Source organism: Nerophis lumbriciformis, linkage group LG19, assembly GCF_033978685.3.
Source record: "Nerophis lumbriciformis linkage group LG19, RoL_Nlum_v2.1, whole genome shotgun sequence".
Taxonomy (NCBI): domain Eukaryota; kingdom Metazoa; phylum Chordata; class Actinopteri; order Syngnathiformes; family Syngnathidae; genus Nerophis; species Nerophis lumbriciformis.
This window is the reverse complement of record NC_084566.2, coordinates 16,551,975-16,569,961: the sequence shown is the minus strand read 5'-3', so window position 1 is coordinate 16,569,961 and position 17,987 is coordinate 16,551,975. Positions and strand designations below refer to the sequence as shown.

At 38.8% G+C, this 17,987-nt stretch overlaps 1 protein-coding gene across 3 annotated transcripts in view; it reads left to right on the top strand.

Annotated features, from left to right (window-relative positions):
* LOC133618787 (laminin subunit alpha-3-like) overlaps positions 1-17,987 on the top strand; it is a 177,980-nt gene that overhangs the window by 2,453 nt on the left and 157,540 nt on the right. For all 3 annotated transcript variants that reach the window (XM_061979497.2, XM_061979496.2, XM_061979498.2), the window contains exon 2: positions 7,402-7,554. In XM_061979497.2, coding sequence (XP_061835481.1) covers positions 7,402-7,554 — 153 coding nt within the window. The remainder of the gene's footprint in view (positions 1-7,401; positions 7,555-17,987) is intronic.

The following is a 17,987-nucleotide window of genomic DNA, read 5'->3' as shown; positions in this document are numbered from 1 at the left end:
TTTCCCAGCAGCTTATTGTTGAACAATACAATAGAAATTAAACTTAGGAAAGGATTGACAGTTGTCAGTGTGCAACTTGTATCCATTAAAAATGAGTGAACACAAATAGACATTAGTGTGTAACTAGATGAGGCAATTCCTGAAGGAATTGTGTGTGAATGGTCCAATGCTGAAGTTGAAGTGAAATGCTGACAGAATGTAGTATGATTGTAAGAATAGTTTGAATGGTTTGAATGTTGAAGTTTGAAAAATTCATAATTCATTTTGAATGGGGAAAATGTCCCTAAAATCCTGGGAATTTTAGGAAATCTGGGAATGTTTTTTATTAATTGTTGAAGTAGAGCACACAATTCCTGAACAGGCCGAATATTTTGAAGTTGGAACGGTTTGAATCGGATGAAAAATGTGGGAGTTTTGAAACTTTGAAAAATGTCCCATTCTTTTCAACGGGAATTTCATTGAAGTTTGGGAATTTCTGGAAAAGTGGGAATTCCAGGAATTCCGCCTGCACTGACTGTGACAATGCTGACTCAGCAACATTTCTTCTATAGACTCTTATTTATATACTTGTTTGTTTCCTGTTCATTTATGCTTACTTTCTGCTGTAACGTGGTTCCATTCACACTTCTTAAACTTTACTAAGCACTTATTTCTTGGTGTTGTTTCTACATACTTGCCAACCCTCCTGGATTTTCCGGGAGACTCCCGAAATTCAGCGCCTCTCCCGAAAACCTCCTGGGACAAATTTTCTCCCGAAAATCTCCCGAAATTCAGGCACACAATATAAACAGCGTACCTGCCCAATCACGTTATAACTGTAGAATGATCGAAGGCGAGTTCTTGGTTTCTTATGTGGGTTTATTGTTAGGCAGTTTCATTAACGTCCTCCCAGCGCGGTAACAACACACAACAACAGCATTTCCTCTACCGTAAAGCAGTTCGTCTGCCGTAAACAGCAATGTTGTGACACTCTTAAACAGGACAATACTGCCATCTAGTGCATTTGATGAAAGCACTTTTTGCGTGCCACACAGCAATGCATCATTAGTGAGGGCGTTCAGCATGGTTAGAAAAATAGTGACATATAGAACAAGGATGGACAATTCAACCCTTAACTCAACAATGAGTAGATGAGTGTTATGTGTGTGTATATGTGTAAATAAATCAACACTGAAATTCAAGTATTTATTATATATATATATATATATATATATATTTATATGAAATACTTGACTAAGTATTTCTTATATATATATATATATATATATATATATATATATATATATATATATATATATATATATATATATATATATATGAAATACTTGACTTGGTGAATCCTAGCTGTAAATATACTCCTCCCCTCTTAACCACGCCCCGCCCCCAACCACGCCCCCGCCCCTCACCTCCCGAAATCGGAGGTCTCAAGGTTGGCAAGTATGTGTTTCTAGCTAGCTTAGCGGTTAGCTTAGCTGTAGCATGCCTGCTCCTGCTTGCTCTCTGTCTTGGAACATGTTTACCCTCGTCCTCCAATGATAATGCTAATTGATAATGATACAAAGAAAAGTAATATATTTGCCACCATAAAGGTGATTATTATTACCTTAGCAGAGCGGCTCCACACTGTGTATGGAGACACATACTCAGCTGCTAACTTGTCAGCAGGAGGACTAAAAATAAATACAGTGTCAACCAAAAGGGATCAGCGTTTGTGATCGGCATTGAAAGGCATTATTTGACAACGAAGATCTGTCGATACTGATTGGTGGCACAACGCCACCGGCAACATAAGTGAGTAAACGTCACAGTGTCTAAATTGTGTATGAGTACCATTTTTATTTAACACTGCCTTAAACCTCTTGGACGTGGAATTCACCAGGACCACACAGGTTGTTACTAATTCTCTTCCACTATGACATCACTTGCTCTCCGCCACCTCCCTTCTTTCTGCTCAAAGCTGCTCCACAAGTGCCGAATTACCGTTGGTTCCACTGGGGCTGCAATATTTCGTCCAAAAGTATACGTCATATTTTTCTCTAAAAACTCAATTTTTGATTAAAAAAAAGCATTTATTAGTATGAACATCTAATATTTTTCTCCTTACTTTATGCATGTTTTTATTGTTTTTTTTGGTGTATTCTTTTCCAACAATGTGCCACAGGTCTATAAAAAAGCTGCGTTCCAAAAATTCCACAAACACCACTGGTTTACCTATTTCACTAAGGAGGCAAGCTGTGGCCAAATGATGGAAGATTGTCTCTGAGCTCTGTCTTCTTAGCACTTATAGCAGTGCTAAAGGTTGCTTTTCACGCTTGTGGAGGTTTTGTCGGGCTTGTGGAGCAAATGCTCCCTTTTTTGTGATTACTGAATAAATGCACGACACAAGACACACTTCTCTCTTTTATTTGTCGCCACAAATAAAAGAATATGCGGGAAACGTTGACGTGTGTGTGGACCCCACAGATATAGAGTGGGAAATGTATTTAAATATTAGTTTTTTAAAATAGTCACGATTGAAAAATCCGATTAAAATTTGAAACTGAAATAGATGAGGAAATTCCTAAAGGAATTGTGTGTGAATGCTGACATAATGTAGTATGAATGTAAGAATAGTTTGAATGTTGAAATGGTTTGAATATTAAAGAGTTTGAATTTCCAGGAAAAACGGAATTTGGTTTGGAACTTGGGAAAGTGTTAGTTGGATGAGTGGAATGTGTTGAAGGTGGAATGGTTTGAATCGGTTGAAAAATGTGCGAATTGTGGAAGTTTAAAAAATGGACATTTCATTTTGAATGGGGAAAATGTCCCTGAAAACTGTAAATTCTTGAAAATCCGTGAATTTTTTAAAATTGTTGAAGTAGAGCACACAATTTTGAAAAGGTTGAATATTTTGGAGTTAAAACAGTTTGAATCGGATGAAAAATGTGGGAATTGTGGAACTTTGAAAAATGTCCCATTCATTTCAATGGGAATTTCATGTAAATTTGGGAATTTCGGGAAAAGCGGGAATTTTGGGGGAAAATGTTAAAAGACTTGAATGTTCTGAGTGAGTTGAAATGGTTGGTGTTGGAATATTTCAAATCGGTCGAGAAATGTTGAACTAGTAACATTTTTAATTGAGAAATGGTTTTCAGGAATTTCGGGAAAACCGGGAATTTTTCCAGTTCAAAAAATAACTTAGTTTTTTGTCCTGATTAAGAGGAATGTTTTGACGGTGGAATGGTAGAAGTGGGTTAAAAATGTGGAAGGAGTAGTTGCCAGAAAAAAGGGTGAAAAGTGGTTTGAAAAAAAGGAAATTCTGGCAATTACTGTAATTATTTTGAAATTGGAAAAATAATAGTTTGAATGTCCAGGATGAGTGGAATATGTTGAAGGTGGAATGGTTTGAATCGGTTGAAAAATGTGGAAATGGTGGAAGTTTGAAAAATGGCCATTTCATTTTGAATGGGAAAAATGTCCTGGCAAAAATTCCGAGATTTCCCTGGAATTCTGAGAATTCCAGGGAAATCTGGGAATTTTTGGAATTTGTCAAGTGAAAGCCCGCAATTCCCATACAGGCTGAACAGTTTGAAGTTGGAACGGTTTGAATTGGAGGAAAAATGTGGAAGGTAGAGCGCGCCAAAATCTGGAGAATGATAAATAGATTAATTTTGGTGTAGAAAACCATATGCCCCTAGGTTCAACATACTCGGCCACTCAATCAGCTTCAGCTTTCTCAGCAAGGCTCTTGTCATATTGGAGGTGTGTTTGGGCTCTTTATCATGTTGGAAAATTGCCATGCAACCCCTTTTCCCCATACTTGCCAACCCTCCCGAATTTTCCGGGAGAACCCCGAATTTCAGTGCCTCTCCCGAAAATCTCCCGGGACAACCATTCTCCTGAAAATCTCCCGATTTCCAGCCGGACAACTATATTGGGGGCGTGCCTTAAAGGCACTGGCTTTAGCGTCGTCTCTCACCTGAAAAGGAGGCTATTATATATGTCTCCGTTATCCATAGGTTTATATGTAATCCATGAGGGAGGCAGGCACGGAACTACTTCTCAGCGTGTGTTTATTCCAGCCGGCACGTTAATACACTGACACTCAACATCCGGATTCCCATCACGCATTGCTTCAAAACTACGGCAAGTTGTAAAATCCAAAATTTCCAGCCGAACAAACAATATTGGGGGCGTGCCTTAAAGGCACTGCCTTTAGCGTCCTCTCTCACCTGAAAAGGAGACTACCGTATTATATATGTCTCCGTTATCCATAGGTTTATCTATAACCCATAACACGGTGGCCGAATGGATATAGTCACTCATGAACGGTCAGAGAAGCACAAGGCGCCGACAACGCAGTATTATGGGCCACTTTGCAAGCAACATTCCGTTCTCATTTGCGTATGTTTTCAACAAATCCGTGAAGGATATGTTCCCGGATTCAGAGATTGCTCGCCAGTACTCAAAGGCAGAACAAAAGCTACTCAAATAGTGAAAGGTAAGTGTTATTTTTTTTAAAGTAAGCAGCAAGTACAGTACAGTTAGTAGAACAACTGTGTTTTCATTACTGTTTACTGTGCTATATATATATATATATATATATATATATATATATATAAGAAATACTTTAATTTCAGTGAATTCTAGCTATAAATATACTCCTCCCCCTTAACCCCGCCCCCGCCCCCGGCCCCGGCCCCGCCCACACCCCACACCCCCAATCTCCCGAATTCGTAGGTCTCAAGGTTGGCAAGCATGCTTTTCCCAACGGAAGAAGAGATCATGTTCTGCTTCACATATCACACCCAATTCATGTTTTAGTGTCTCCGTGAACCACAGCTCCGCTGTGCCGTTCAGCCTCAGGTCATGAAGTTTCCTCCACCAGGCTTGACTGTATGCGAGACACATTTACCTCTCATATTTACCACTCCAAAGGTTTTCCAGGTTTCATTTTTATATAATATTGTAATAAAAATTGTTGTCTCTGTGGGATACTCTAACTCAGGGGTACCCAAACTTTTTAAATTAGGGGCCACATTTGGTTAAAAAAATTTGGCAGCATGAGAAGTATCTCTATTGTAAAGTAAGCAACTGGACAGGACAGATTAAAAAAAAAAAATCAGTGAGCCAGATTTTGAACGCTGGTCTAATTGAAGGTTAGGCTTATGTGCACTTTTTCATAAAGGACTCCATTTCCGTCCCTCAAAGTACTAAACCCAAAACCAGTGAAGTTGGCACGTTGTGTAAATGGTAAATAAAAACAGAATACAATGATTTGCAAATCCTTTTCAACTTATATTCAATTGAATAGACTGCAAAGACAAGATAATTAATGTTCGAACTGAGAAACGTAATTTTTTTGCAAATAATCATTAAGTTAGAATTTAATGGCAGCAACACATTGCAAAAAAGTTGGCACAGGGGCATTTTTACCACTGTGTTACATGGCCTTTCCTTTTAACAACACTCAGTAAACGTTTGGGAACTGGCACGTTCTGTAAATGGTAAATAAAAAAGATTTTCATATCCTTTTCAACCTATATTCAATTGAATACACTGCAAAGACAAGATACTTAATATTTGAACTGGTAAACTTTGTTATTTTTTGCAAATATTTTCTCATTTGGAATTTGATGCCTGCAACATGTTTAAAAAAGCTGGCACAAGTGGCAAAAAAGACTGAGAAAGTTGCTGAAAGGTACATACAGGCTTTGGAGCAACATAAGTTGCCATTCAAGCAAAGTCTTTTTCATGGACACCCCTGCTTATTTCAGCAAGACAATGCCAAGCCACATTCTGCATGTGTTACAACAGCGTGGCTTCGTAGTAAAAGAGTGTGGGTACTAGACTGGCCTGCCTGTAGTCCAGACCTGTCTCCCATTGAAAATGTGTGGCGCATTATGAAGCCTAAATTACCACAACGGAGACCCCGGACTGTTGAACAACTTAAGCTGTACATCAAGCAAGAATTGGAAAGAATTCCACCTGAAAAGCTTCCTCAGTTCCCAAACGTTTACTGAGTGTTGTTAAAAGGAAAGGCCATGTAACACAGTGGTAAAAATGCCGCTGTGCCAACTTTTTTGCCATGTGTAGCTGCCATTAAATTCTAATGATTACTTGCCAAAAAAAAAAATTTTGTGTCTCACTTCAAACATTAAATATCTTGTCTTTGCAGTCTATCCAATTGGAATTCAAAGGATTTGCAAATCATTGTATTATGTTCTTAGTTACGATTTACACAACGTGCCAACTTCACTGGTTTTGTATAATAGTACTGCATTTTCTAGGCGATATTGAAGCACAATCTTGTCAACAAGCTACTTTTAGCATGTTGGAGGTGTGCTCTGGGAGGTGCTGCGATGGAATAATGGTTCGTCTGGAATGGTCCAGGCGTAAGAAAATGCATATTGTAAGACATATATAAGATCTAATATATATTTCCTATATGTAAAAACTTACACCATTAAAAACGGCACCCAACACTAAAACAAATCCAAATTTGTTTTAATCACAGCAGTTATAACATTATAAAATTATATTGCTGAATAGGCAATATGTCTAATATTTTCACTTCTTAAATATGTTGACATGCACACAGACGGAATGTTGTGATCCTCAATCGCCAGGATGACCGCCTCTTCTCACAGTCATTTGTGCTTAACCGTGCTAGTTTTGCAACATAGACGCAAAACAGGGGTCGCAGAACAGTTGCGAGTGCTAAATGATTATATTTGTATCTTCTCCTCCCAATATTGTAGATGTTTTGATGATCAAAATTTATTTTGCATATACATAAAGACAGACACGCTAAATGAATTGTTAATTAAAGAGAAGCAATCCCCTGCGAACGAACTTAGAAGATTAGCTTTGCGCGCGCTATCAAGTTTGTTTACGGTATGGTAGACATTGCACACAATCAAATTCCTTTGTATTTCGACACAATCTTTCCACTCAGGAAAAGTTAAAGTACCACTGATAGTCACAAACACCCATCCCCTTGTTCCACCCTCTGGGAGGTGAGGGGAGCAGTGAGCAACAGCGGTGGCCCAATCGGGAATCATTTTTGGTGATTTAACCCCCAAATCCAACCCTTGATGCTGAGTGCCAAGCAGGGAGGTAATGGGTCCCATTTTTATAGTCTTTGGTATGACTCGGCCGGGCTTTGAACTCACGACCTACCGATCTTAGGGCGGACACTTTACCACAAGGCCACTGAGCAGGCAAACTATGGAAGTAGAAATAATCCCTTCAATTGGGGGTCAACATGTCAACAAGTAGCATTTTTTCACATTCGTAAGTTAACTACTATTACAAGTCACTTTTTTGGTCACGACAAAAAGCCAAACAAAAAGCTAAAGTATTCACAAGCAGTGTTGACTGTTGAGTTTGTGTCCTAACCTACTATTTGTAAATGACCAGGGCCAGTTCTGCGACTACTGCAACGCCGCTGACCCAAGCAAAGCCCACCCGGTGTCCAACGCCATCGACGGGACGGAGCGCTGGTGGCAGAGTCCTCCTCTGTCCAAAGGGCTGGGCTACAATGAGATCAACGTCACTCTGGATCTGGGACAGGTATGTTGAACACATCTTATTGAGTCATCTGCCTTATGTTGATGCTCATTTTGCTGCTTGTGGTGGAACATTTCCATTCAGTTCTAGTGGGGTTTTTTTAGGCTAAAGGTGTTGAGTGCTTGTTTTGATTTTGAGCGTCGTCAGCTCATGCAGTGGTCGATCATGTGAATAATGCTCAATGGGATGCTTGCCAGGATTCAGGTTCACGCCCCCGTGGCTGGCAAATATGCTTCCATCACAACCCGTGGCAGGAGTTTGGCTCACGGCCCGTTAAATTTTGCACCTCATGCCCAATTATCCACTGTGTGGAATTCTCTAAAAGGTGAACATGGAGGCCTGGCTGTTGTTTTTCACTCTACCAGTTGCCACCTAGTGTGTCGCTGGCTTTTCAATGTCCATGTTTTTAGACAGCTGAGCAAAGACCCCCCCCCCCGCATAGCTAAATATAATACGCACACATGCGGATGGACGCGTGCAGGGCCTTTGGGGAGGACGCCTGGTTTTATTACGTGGTAATTCTCTGTGTATTTGGGAGCGTTACACTGCATTAAAGGACATGGCGAGATCTATGACTTGCTACTAGGCTGTCACCTGTCTCTCCCACACACATGTGTTGCTCGCATTTGGCTTTTTAACTGCATCCCTTTATACCAGCATAGGTGTAAAAAATGTCCATCTGCCACCATTGCATTTTTTCCTGCGTGTTCAACGCAAATATTGAGATATGGAGTTTTCTATTCGTGTCTTAAAGCAACAGTAAGGGATACAGTAGTATTTGCAACCGGGCTGTCCTACAGTTGTGACGTGTCATTGCTTTTTTTTAGTCATTGTTCTAAAAATTAATCCAAAAATGCATTTTTTGATTAATCAAGTCAATAAAATCAGTTAGATGCAACAAGAGAGGTGTCCTACCTGGTCCACTACCTATACTTTACCTTCTATTTAGAGATGTCCGATAATATTGGCCGATAAATGCGTTAAAATGTAATATCGGAAATTATCGGTATCGTTTTTTTGTTGTTGTTTTTTTAATTAAATCAACATAAAAAACACAAGATACGCTTACAATTAGTGCACCAACCCAAAACAACCTCCCTCCCCCATTTACACTCATTCACACAAAAGGGTTGTTTCTTTCTGTTATTAATATTCTGGTTCCTACATTATATATCAATATATATCAATACAGTCTGCAAGGGATACAGTCCGTAAGCACACATGATTGTGCGTGCTGCTGGTCCACTAATAGTACTAACCTTTAACAGTTAATTTGACTAATTTTCATTAATTACTAGTTTCTATGTAACTGTTTTTATATTGTTTTACTTTATTTTTTATTCAAGAAAATGTTTTTAATTTATTTATCTTATTTTATAATTTTTTTTAAAAAGTACCTTATCTTCACCATACCTGGTTGTCCAAATTAGGCATAATAATGTGCTAATTCCACGACTGCATATATCGGTTGATATCGGTATCGGTTGATATCGGTATCGGTAATTAAAGAGTTGGACAATATCGGAATATCGGATATCGGCAAAAAGCCATTATCGGACATCCCTACTTCTATTAGATTCTGAAGCTACAATGGAACCTCTGTAGTTGAACACGTTTCAACACTCAGGGCCCTGGTTAATTTTACTCCTTCCACATTTTTCAACACACCTCAACCGTTTCACCGTCCAATCATTCCTCTCAATCAGGACAAAAAAAACGAAGTTGTTTTTTGAACTGGAAATATTACCGGTTTTCCCGAAATTCCTACAATTCCTTAATACCATTTCTCAATTAAAAATGTTACCACTTCAACATTTCTCGACCGATTTGAAAAATTCCAACACCAACCATTTCAACTCATTCAGAACATTCAAGTCTTTTAACATTTTTCCCCAAAAATTCACGCTTTTCCCGAAATTCCCAAATTTCCATGAAATTCCCATTGAAAAGAATGGGACATTTTTCAAAGTTCCACAATTCCCACATTTTTTATCCGATTCAAACTGTTCCAACTCCAAAATTTTCAGCCTGTTCAAAATTGTGTGCTCTACTTCAACAATTAAAAAAAAATCCCGGATTTCCAAGAATTCCCAGTATTCAGGGTCATTTTCCCCATTCACAATGAATTATACATTTTCCACACTTCCACAATTCTCACATTTTTCAAGCTATTCAAACCATTCCACCTTCAACACATTCCACTCATCCTGGACATTCCAACTAACACTTTCCCAAGTTCCAAACCAAATTCCGTTTTTCCTGGAAATTTAAACTCTTCAACTTTCAAACCATTCCAACATTCAAACTATTCTTACATTCATACGACATTCTGTCAGCATTTCAATTCAGCTTCAGCATTGGAGCATTCACACGCACTCCCTTCAGAAATGGCCTCATCTAGTTCTTAAATAAGTATTGTATTTAATAAGATGTTTTGTACCTAATTAACCCAATATTGGACATAATTAACAGTTATTTCCGATGCAAAAGAACAAATGTAGTAATAATAATGATAATATATAATAACTTAAATTATCAAGACTTTCTGCCTCAATTACCACCAGAGACGGAACCCATTATGGCTAGCTCACAAGACCAGTGCATTAACGCTGTGCGCCACAGGCAGACTGACAATGTCAAGGGAAAACTGCGATTATATCCTTAACGGTGACGGAATAGGAAGAGGATAGGAATTAGTTTGCAGTAAAATTTCTATACGCCCTGACCTGCGTATAGGGTGGGGCACCGCTGATGCCACTGGTTGACATCCAAGTTGTTCTTAAACAGTCAAAAGGCTGTAATGTAAAGATTATTAATTACTTTTCTGTCGTAAAACCTTAAAGAGGGTTTTTGCAACTTGTTCACAATTCGATGTTATCATCAAAGCGGCCTGACAGAAGCATTGGAAATTGACAAAGAATCTTTGAAGTCTTGAAGATGGAACAGGAAGGTGTTGGCAGAGCAATGCTGTGACGTAGTGGTTTTTTATAGGCATTGCTGCTTGCCAATGTCTGCTAGTCCAAATTTGAATTTTCAGGAACACTCTGGTTGCTTTGTGGGTGTATTATAAAAAGGATCATTTATATTGTCGGGAAGCCTGGAAGCAGCTGAATAAGTTCTGTGGTTTCTTTCAAGACCAAGCAGGTGGCTTTTTTCAATACAGCTGCCTTTAGATCAATTAGATAATGGCACTGTTGATATACGCTGAGGTTCAAAGGTTTTTCTTTTTCTTTTTCTTAAGCTGTTTCCGCTGATCCTATGAATAAAAATGTGATGGTCTGCCAAGTGTATAGAAACACATATTTCCAACTATTAGTGTTTGGTTATTTATATGATTCTATCTGGGGCATCAGTTGAAAACAGAGCAAAGGAAAGAAGAAAACATGAGGGGAATGTACAGATTGGACCTTTGAACCGCAGTATGTGCCATACAGTGATATCTCTCAGGTACTTCCTGGATACAGGCCAACCATTTCTTCCTGTAGAAAATAATTCAAGTAGAAACAAAATCAGTTCTCGGGTCAAACCGTTGCTATTATAAAACCTTTATTAACTATACAGGCAATATTTAATTATATTTAAAATGCTTAATGTTCATATGTGTGTAGAATCAACTTACAGTAACCGTCAACAACATAAAAAAATCATAACAATTTAAATCATAGCTAAGGTTAGTTAGGTACACACACTGTTTTTGTCCACTCTTCATCTTTGTGGGGAACACTAAAACTATTAAAATAATATATGTGAAAAATAACAACAGTAGTCAGTAGAGCAGGGAGGGGAGGTGCAAAAGGTGCCTGGGTGAGCAGCAGCACGGACAGACCGAGGAAAAAGTGCTGTTTGCGCTGACAGACTAGAAGGGGGGTCACATAACGGGACGGCGTGGCGCAGTGGAAGAATGGCCGTGCGCGACCCGAGGGTCCCTGGTTCAATCCCCACATAGTACCAACCTCGTCATGTCCGTTGTGTCCTGAGCAAGACACTTCACCCTTGCTCCTGATGGGTGCTGGTTAGCGCCTTGCATGGCAGCTCCCTCCATCAGTGTGTGAATGTGTGTGTGAATGGGTAAATGTGGAAGTAGTGTCAAAGCGCTTTGAGTACCTTGAAGGTAGAAAAGCGCTATATAAGTACAACCCATTTATCATTATTTATTATAACTCTGTGAAGAAAATCGAGTAATTTGTTGGACGCAAAGAAGACAGTTTTCTGCAACAAAAGTATCGATCTCACCGCGCTATCCGATACAATACCCACCTTGGTATAGATCAGGGGTGTCAAACTCATTTTAGCACGCGGGCTGGACTATTAAAATCATGGCATTAAAACAAAAAAATAAAGACAACTTCAGATTGTTTTCTTTGTCTTACTTTGGCCAAAAACAGAACAAACACATTCTGAAAATATTACAATAAAAATATTGAAAAATACCGGCAGCGGTAAAGTTTAGATCCATGAAGGAAAGAAGAAAGTGAATGAATTTTTATAACTGAATACATTGACATGTGCATAAAAATGTGTTTTCTTTTGTATTATTTTTTTAATGAATTAAGTAACGTTTATGACAACCTTTTTCCAAAACACAATATAGAATGTGAGATATAACAGGATAATGCATACATTTATCATTTGTTTTCAAAACGCTTACAAAAAAGGGTGACCCCATACATTTACTGTGGGACCTCATTTTTATGACTTGATGGGGTCCTTGAGACCCCATTTTGAAAATTCCTAGCGCCAACACTGATGGAGTATTGGTGCATGCAAAACAGCAGCAGGCGGCTGTGACTTGTGGGCCAGTTCTAATATTAATCAAATATCATCCCGGGGGCCATAGATAATTAATTTGAGTGCCGGATCTGGCCCGCGAGCCTTGACTTTGACACCTATGGTATAGATACTATCAATATTTAGATCAATACAGATATGGACCATGTTTATTCACGCAAGATTTCAGGCTTGGTGGACTTGAATGTGGCTCATTGATTGGACAGAGTCGTTATCTGTGTGCTGTGTTGTGTTGATATTATTGTAGCAGACCAAACACACTGCTTGATTGTTTTTATTTCTATGTGTGGAGTCTGTTACAAATTAAAAATTAATCTCTTTAACTGTTTTTACATGTTGGTACCTGTGTATTTGGGATCCCCTAGTATTGAAAATGTGAAAGCAAACCTTGGAGGCATGGTGGAGATATTTATAAAACAATCTTGCCTTCTTCCATACTTGCTCCAAACAAGTCGTTTGGAATTTTGGGCAGTTGTGACTTATTTTGCCTTAGTTACATAAGCAGTTACGTCAGAGGTTTACCCAAAGAGCTTTGCGCAAGTCCCTAATTTTTATACAGTTGTAATCCAAAGTTGTGTTCAATAAGTTCCTTATTTTTCCTCTATCTTCTACCATGAATTGATTAACATGGACCCCTGAAAAACATATTCGGGTGGTACCATTTATTGTATGGACTATGTACTGTACTGTGCAATCCATTAATAAAAGTTTCAATCAATCAATTTGGGGCCAAAGTTATACTTTTTAGCGCTTCCATATTAAATCTACTGACAGGTATAACTTAGAATTATATTCTACTTTTTATTAGAAAAGGCAACAGCAGAGGATTTTAGCATGAAGAACAAGAACACACGTCTTTTTTTTGTGCATTCTAAACATTACAAATAATTTAACAAAAGGCGGCTAACAATGCAGCAAAACAGGATCAACTAATATTGCCTCTAAAACGCTCTAAAAACATCTAAAACTACCAAAACACTCCATTTACATGTTGTAACATGCATATTAACAAAGCTGTAAGGACATTGTAATTGTAAGAGCTAACACCGCCTAACTATTTCTCTGGCATCGTGAGACATCGTCTTGCTAATAGTATTGGTTGTGACCCACCATGAGATAAAGAAGAAGCTTGAGCTGCATCAGCTGTATTGCCTTCGGGTTTGGATAAAAAAAATGCGTCTCACCTGTATGGTAGAAATTTGTGGCACAAAGCCGGGAATTTGGCTAACTTTGAAAATCTACACGCTACCAACTTGATACTATATCGCTCTCATCAAATGAAACGCATAACAACGAAAATCGTTGCTATGCGCGCCGTGAAATGAATGCGCCCAAGAAAGTAGTTTTGGTAATACTTAAAATTAGCAAAATACGTAAATATTACATGTTATCATGAATGTGCCTGTTACTACATTACATACTGCATATACTTCCATCATGTATACAACACGTCCTTGAAGGTTTTTTAGAGGGCTTTACAGGCAGGACAGCTCAAATCCCCTTTACCTCCATTGCTAGCTGTCTCTGACGAGCAGTTTTTTATATATACAGTACACAGAAAAGTGTTCTTGACTCGCATAAAAATTATGATTGATGGGCAAAATTTCCCCCCAAAAGTGCAGTTCCCCTTTAAGATTTATTTGTACCAGCCTTTACTGCCTTATTGCCTTTTCAGCCCAATCAGTCACAAAGTACAAAATTAATTCAACCCTAATTAGTACCTTGATAACTAATGACTATGTAGGGCTAAATGGCTTGTTGAAACTTCAAAATTGCGTCTACTACTAGTAGACGTGTCGCGGGTGATCTACTAAGACTGCATGTACAATTGATAACGAGTACAAAGGTGGTGTAGACTGCCCTATATAAATTCAGTTTTTGCATGTACACAAAATGTCACCATGGAGACACTCATTTCCTTCCACATTTATGGTATCATATGGTGCAACATGCAGCACTAATATATTATGTACCACCTTTTCTAGGATATATTGAAGCAACAGAACCTATTTTCTAGCACCCTGAAGGTGCACTCTGGGAAGTGCTGAGGTGTTGTGATGGTGCGTCTGGATACTTTGCGATTTTTTTCATAGTGATATAATATACACTAATATATTTCTTATAGGAAAATAGATACATAAAAAAACTCGCCAGCAGTTGTTATAAGTCCCTAAAGTCACCCAGCAGCTAAAATTGTAAAAAAAAAAAAATCAAATTAAATTAATTAGAAAAATAGAAATCTAAAATGATATTACTGAATAAACCAAGGCTATTCAACTACATAATGAAGAGGGCCACAGTTTCAAGAGCCCAAGGTCTCAGGGGCCGGACCTCAAAATTTAGATGTTAATTTACGTTTGTATAAAGTGCCTCTGTAGGTTATATTCCTTTAAGACAGATCTGGGCAAATTAAGGCCCGGGGGCCGTATGCGGACCGTTAAGCCTTTCAATCTGGCCCGCTGGACATTCCCCAAAAATTTTTTTTAGATCTTTAAGATGGAAACTGTAGCTGCCGTTATGATGTGCAATGATGTTTTCAAATGACCGTAAGTCTTGAACAATACAAAGTATTTCAATGGTTGGAATATGTGCTTTTGCATAGTATATACTAGTTACCAGTGTTGAGTTAGTTACTGAAAACCAGTAACTAGTTAGTTACTAGTTACTTTATTTCAAAAGTAACTCAGTTACTAACTCAATTACCTACACCAAAATGTAATGCGTTACTGTGAAAAGTAACTATTTAGTTACTTATTTTTTTCTTATTTTTTTTTAAGGCTCCCATTTATGCCTTTTTAGCCTTCATTTCAGTACTGTTATTGCACTGGAGAATAATACAATCTGTTGATCAACTTGACATGCATTTGCATCACTGAACTCTGCTAAGCAATGTGGTCTACATACAACACACAAAGACAAAGATATGTTTCAAAGGGCCAATTTATTTCAGGCCAGAACAAATTGACACAACTATTTTAAATAGCTGCAACATAACATACATAAGTACCAAACAGCATAATAACAACATAGCTGTAAACCTGGCTTCACCCAAGGAAGGCACACATGATATACACAACGCCAAACCAGGCATTTTTTTTCCCTCAAGGAATTCGGAAATAAAATCATGTATTCAGGAGATCAACAATGTACTGACGCCCAGAACACTCTACACATTTCCCCAGTTTTAGTTTAGAGATAAGGAAAGATTGCCCTGGCCCACTAGGATCCCTCTTTATGTTTGTGAACTGTATAGTCTATACATTTAGAGTGATGTGATAATCAAACACTCTAGAAGTCTAGAGTGAAAGAGTATATAAGAGAATTGACAGAATGTGTGTACCTTCAGTGCTGAATGATGAGCAGAGGCAGAGTTTGGAGTGTTTTCTTTAGCTAGCTTTCCATGTTTATGTACTCACTGTCCAGGTACTTGGAACATGTTTTCCGTGCCATTTGCTGTTTGACGCCGGTATCATGCTAATTAGCTGCCTGAAAGCAGGTGACTCCACTGTAGAAATAGCCTGCATGTCTTCTAGCACATACGCTGCAATGGCTCTATCAATGTTGTCCTGGCTAGCAGTCCCTCCGTTAAAATCCTTAAGTGGAGCTGAAGTGGCATCGGAGTCTGTGTCTCTCTTTACTAGCTTCGTCGAAGGATGTTGCTTATGTAGCTGTTTCAGCAGATTTGAAATGCTGTTTTGGGTCACTGCTGCTGCTCACTGCTCCCCTCACCTCCCAGGGGGCGATCAAGGGTGATGGGTCAAATGCAGGGAATAATTTCGCCACACCTAGTGTGTCTGTGACAATCATTGGCACTTTAACTTTAACTTTAAGTAGATGGGATCTTTGATCCAAGACACAACTTACATTTAATTAAAATGTTATTTTCTTTTTGCTCGACAAAAGAAAAGTATTGAGAATGTCTCCATGTTAAGAAACTCGACTTCTGGCTTCGCTATGATGTCTTGTTAGTTGTGAGAGTAGCGAATGTGTGTGTGTGTGTGTGTGTGTGTGTGTGTGTGTGTGTGTGTGTGTGTGTGTGTGTGTGTGTGTGTGTGTGTGTGGCTCTTTAAGATATAACAGCATGTGAGGTGAGTGACGTCAGTGAGTGAGTGGGCGACAGAGGTGAGGGAGCGGTATCAGTGAGTGCGTGCAGGTGCTGTAGCTTGGTGGATGGCTGCGTGCAAAACACCAATAAAGTCACAAAGTTGCAACAAACCGCCGGCCTCGTCATTCACCCTCGGGGCCGGAGATGTAATGACCCACTGCCGGGTAAAGTGAAGGTTGTTAGCCCCGAAGTACATAGGCCCTGGAGGATCGTCTCCCCTGCGCTCCTCAACTACGGTCTGGGAGCCCCCCCAGCCCCCACCCACACTAAGCACGCCTTTTCTTTTCCTTGTGACACAGAAGGACGACACCGCAGCGCTCCAATAAAACACATTCAGATCTTCTGTTTCTAGCCGATACAACATAAAAAATAACGTAAAATAACGCAGTAACGCATCATGCAGTAATGGTAACTGAGTTACGGAATATAAAAAATAACACGTTAGATTACTAGTTACCGCCGAAAATAACGACGTTACAGTAACGCATTACTTTGTAACGCGTAAGTTCCAACACTGCTAGTTACTATGGTAATCTAATTAGTTACTATGGTAATCTAAGTCACAGCAGCTCAGACGAGGCACCAAGCAGTGTGGGTGGGGAGCGTTTCCACAGAGAGTTTCCAAAGCGGCCAGCCTGAAATGCGGTTGTCAGGGACAGACGTGGAAGGAGATTTTTATAACAAAGTTCTAAAGCTTAGTGATGTATCAGATATATCAGATTGTAGGTGTTTTTTGTTTTTTTTACCCTTCGCGTTCATATTTCACTGTTTGTTGCTTTTTTTTTGCGTTTCGCTTGATTGTAAAATATGTCGATCGAGAGGAGGGGGGTGGGGGGTGACGTTCATATGTTGTCAATATTCAGTGTTTTATCGTTCATAGTTAATATTGTAAATCCCACATTCTTTATTTTCATGTACATTCTGGGTGTCTCATTCAGCAAACAAAATTAAAATTCCATTCCGTTTTTAAGGAGGTCTGTCATAACGTTTTTAACATTCAATCAGACATTATTGTGAGTTTTTGTATTAGTGTTCCTAAAAATAGATATACCGGCCCCCAGACATATTTGTTTCTCTAAATTTGGAACCCCGAGGCAAAATAATTGCCCAAGCCTGCTTTACGACTACGTTTACTTATTTACAAAGTAAGCACATCACCTTTCACACTGCACTGTCAATAAATTCATTATTCTGCTGTCGCTACTCATTTCCAACGTGTGCGGCTAGACAGAGTTAACAAGTTCTGTTGATTATTGATGTTCTTTCTTTTGAATTATTTTTCTTCCTCAGTTTTATTTCTTTATATGTCTGCCTTGATTTAGGTTTGTAAGACTGAAAAATATGAATATTACAAAAGTATAACGTCCATGGTGTATTTTACATAAATATTGTCCATTGTGTTACATAAATAAAATCGAATACACACAGCAAACATTGCACACATGTGATTTAACACAATTAAACCAAAGGTGTAGTTTTATCGCCCTCTGCTGGTCAAATTCAGCGATACATGTATTGAACCAGTTTTGATCGCTCAAGTTAA